This window comes from Cyprinodon variegatus, unplaced genomic scaffold, assembly GCF_000732505.1.
Source record: "Cyprinodon variegatus isolate N-32 unplaced genomic scaffold, C_variegatus-1.0 Scaffold86, whole genome shotgun sequence".
In the NCBI taxonomy this organism is placed as follows: Eukaryota; Metazoa; Chordata; class Actinopteri; order Cyprinodontiformes; family Cyprinodontidae; genus Cyprinodon; species Cyprinodon variegatus.
The window spans coordinates 82,695-84,674 of NW_015150539.1; the positions used below are offsets into that span (position 1 = coordinate 82,695).

The 1,980-nt window shown below is 34.0% G+C and overlaps 1 protein-coding gene across 1 annotated transcript in view; it reads right to left on the reverse strand.

Annotated features, from left to right (window-relative positions):
* The window catches only part of LOC107083852 (high choriolytic enzyme 1-like), a 12,043-nt gene that overhangs the window by 6,101 nt on the left and 3,962 nt on the right, over window positions 1–1,980 (reverse strand). Inside the window, exons 2-4 of the mRNA XM_015373354.1 lie at window positions 1,950–1,977; window positions 1,812–1,862; window positions 923–1,054 (exon numbers count right to left, since the gene is read on the reverse strand). Of these exons, the coding sequence (XP_015228840.1) occupies window positions 923–1,054; window positions 1,812–1,862; window positions 1,950–1,977 (211 nt within the window). The remainder of the gene's footprint in view (window positions 1–922; window positions 1,055–1,811; window positions 1,863–1,949; window positions 1,978–1,980) is intronic.

The following is a 1,980-nucleotide window of genomic DNA, read 5'->3' on the forward strand; positions in this document are numbered from 1 at the left end:
GCAGGCCTAGAGATGATTTGGAGTGGCTTTAAGTAGGGTGCTGGAAGATGATTGGGCATCAAGGAAAGTGGCTTGAAGCGGGATGGCTGCATCGGAGGCGGATCAGCCTCAGATTGAATGGAAGTAATCAGAGTTCTTCAGTTGAATTTCCGCCTTAGCTTCATTTCAAATTAAACATTTCAATCACATTGATTTTTACATTGAATTCATTAAACACTGCAATTTGAAAATGTATTTACCACTTTCCAAATTTCCAGTTTCCAGTTTTTTTTCTTTTTCACTTTGTATTTTTGAGACTTTTTTTGCAGTTGCATTTTCTTTTTACTTTAATTTCTCTAATTACCTTTTCTGTGACTCCTCTGGTCCCTGAATACACTGAAAATCAGATAAACCAATCAGAGTTGCTCCTTAGATGTAACCAGCTCTTTTATTGGTTAGACTTCCACACTTGGTTCACAAAATGACCAGTGAGAGAACTAGTTTCATCCGAGGAGCAAGGGGGATTGGTTGAACTGGTTCTAATTCTGATCTAGTGAGATTAGAATTAAATTTCACCAGACAGAGGTCAAACATTTTAGAATTACCAAAAGTCGACAATTGGAAAGTTTTAGCTTTGTTATCCCAAATTAAAGAAATGCTTCATCTTGCTTATCACACCTCTCAGGGCAAATGTGTAGAATAACACAAGTGATTGAATAAATCTTGCTTTCATCAAATACAACTATGTCAAAGTCCAAAACCAGAAGAATAATACCTAAAACTGATAATGAACAAAAATGATTTAGGATCAAATTTGACAAAATATCACGGAAAATTCTCCTTTGACAGAAAACATACTGTTTGGGTCTAATCAATATCTTAACAATATGTCAAGTTTTTCTCTTTATTTCTTTGTAATTAATTAGATATTGGAGATTCTTACAGTAATGATTGGCAATGTAGATGGGAATATAGACATAACTTCCAGATTTGGGCCATTTGCAGCCCGTCGCTGTGCATGGTACTGCATTCCTCTTTCTGCTCGGTGCAATGTCACCAAAGATGAGTGGTGTCTCTGAAAACCATAAAAAATGACACAGAAATAGCAGTTTATCAACCTTATCAAACCAAAAATGTTATTTTTTTATTACTGTATTTCTGGCAACTCTACCTCTAACAATATGGGTACATTGTATTAAGGATCTCTACTGTATTAATTTCCTGTGTTTTTCTTCTCTCAGCTAGTGGCTAATAAAAATACAAAAGTGGACAAGTTCAAAAATATAAAATATTCATACGTATTTTAATTTATCGCTGTAATCAAATTGTATTCATTAGTCATTTGATGCATCACTACAGAAAGCAAAGGGGGGGGGGGGGGTTGAATATGCTCTTTAATAGTCATGGAAATAAAAATTAATAGCTTTTATATGAAACCTAGTAATACTTGATAGTAATATTGCAAGAATCAATATGTTCTCAGAAGCTATATATCAGCTGTCTGGTTACATGTGTATATTGAAAAAAAATCTAATTGAACAGTTTTAGTTTTTGAAATAATTGAAAATAAAAAGTCAAAAACTACCACTACTGATATTTCTCCTCTAAATCCATAGAAACTCAATATTTAACCCTAAATAAGATTGGGAAATAGAACAGACCCTTGAGCCACACTTTAGGATAATTATTTACTGTATGAGAAATCTGCTGATTCAAGAAAAAAAGATTAGCATAAGTGACGCTTTAATGACCAAATATCCCTCTTTCTGGTTTACTCTTGGAAATATTAAATTAAATTACAGCCTCAGGATTGTGTGTAACTGTCATCTTACTTATGTCGGCATTTGCTTTGGAGATGACCTCAGTGGGATCTGTGTTCTCATCTGTGGAAAAGAAAAAAATAAGTCTACCTGACAAGAGAAAGGGATACATTTTCCTTCCGGATTTTTTATGTTAACTTGAGCACTCACCAATTTGGTTTTCATAGTCAGCTGCTCTCTG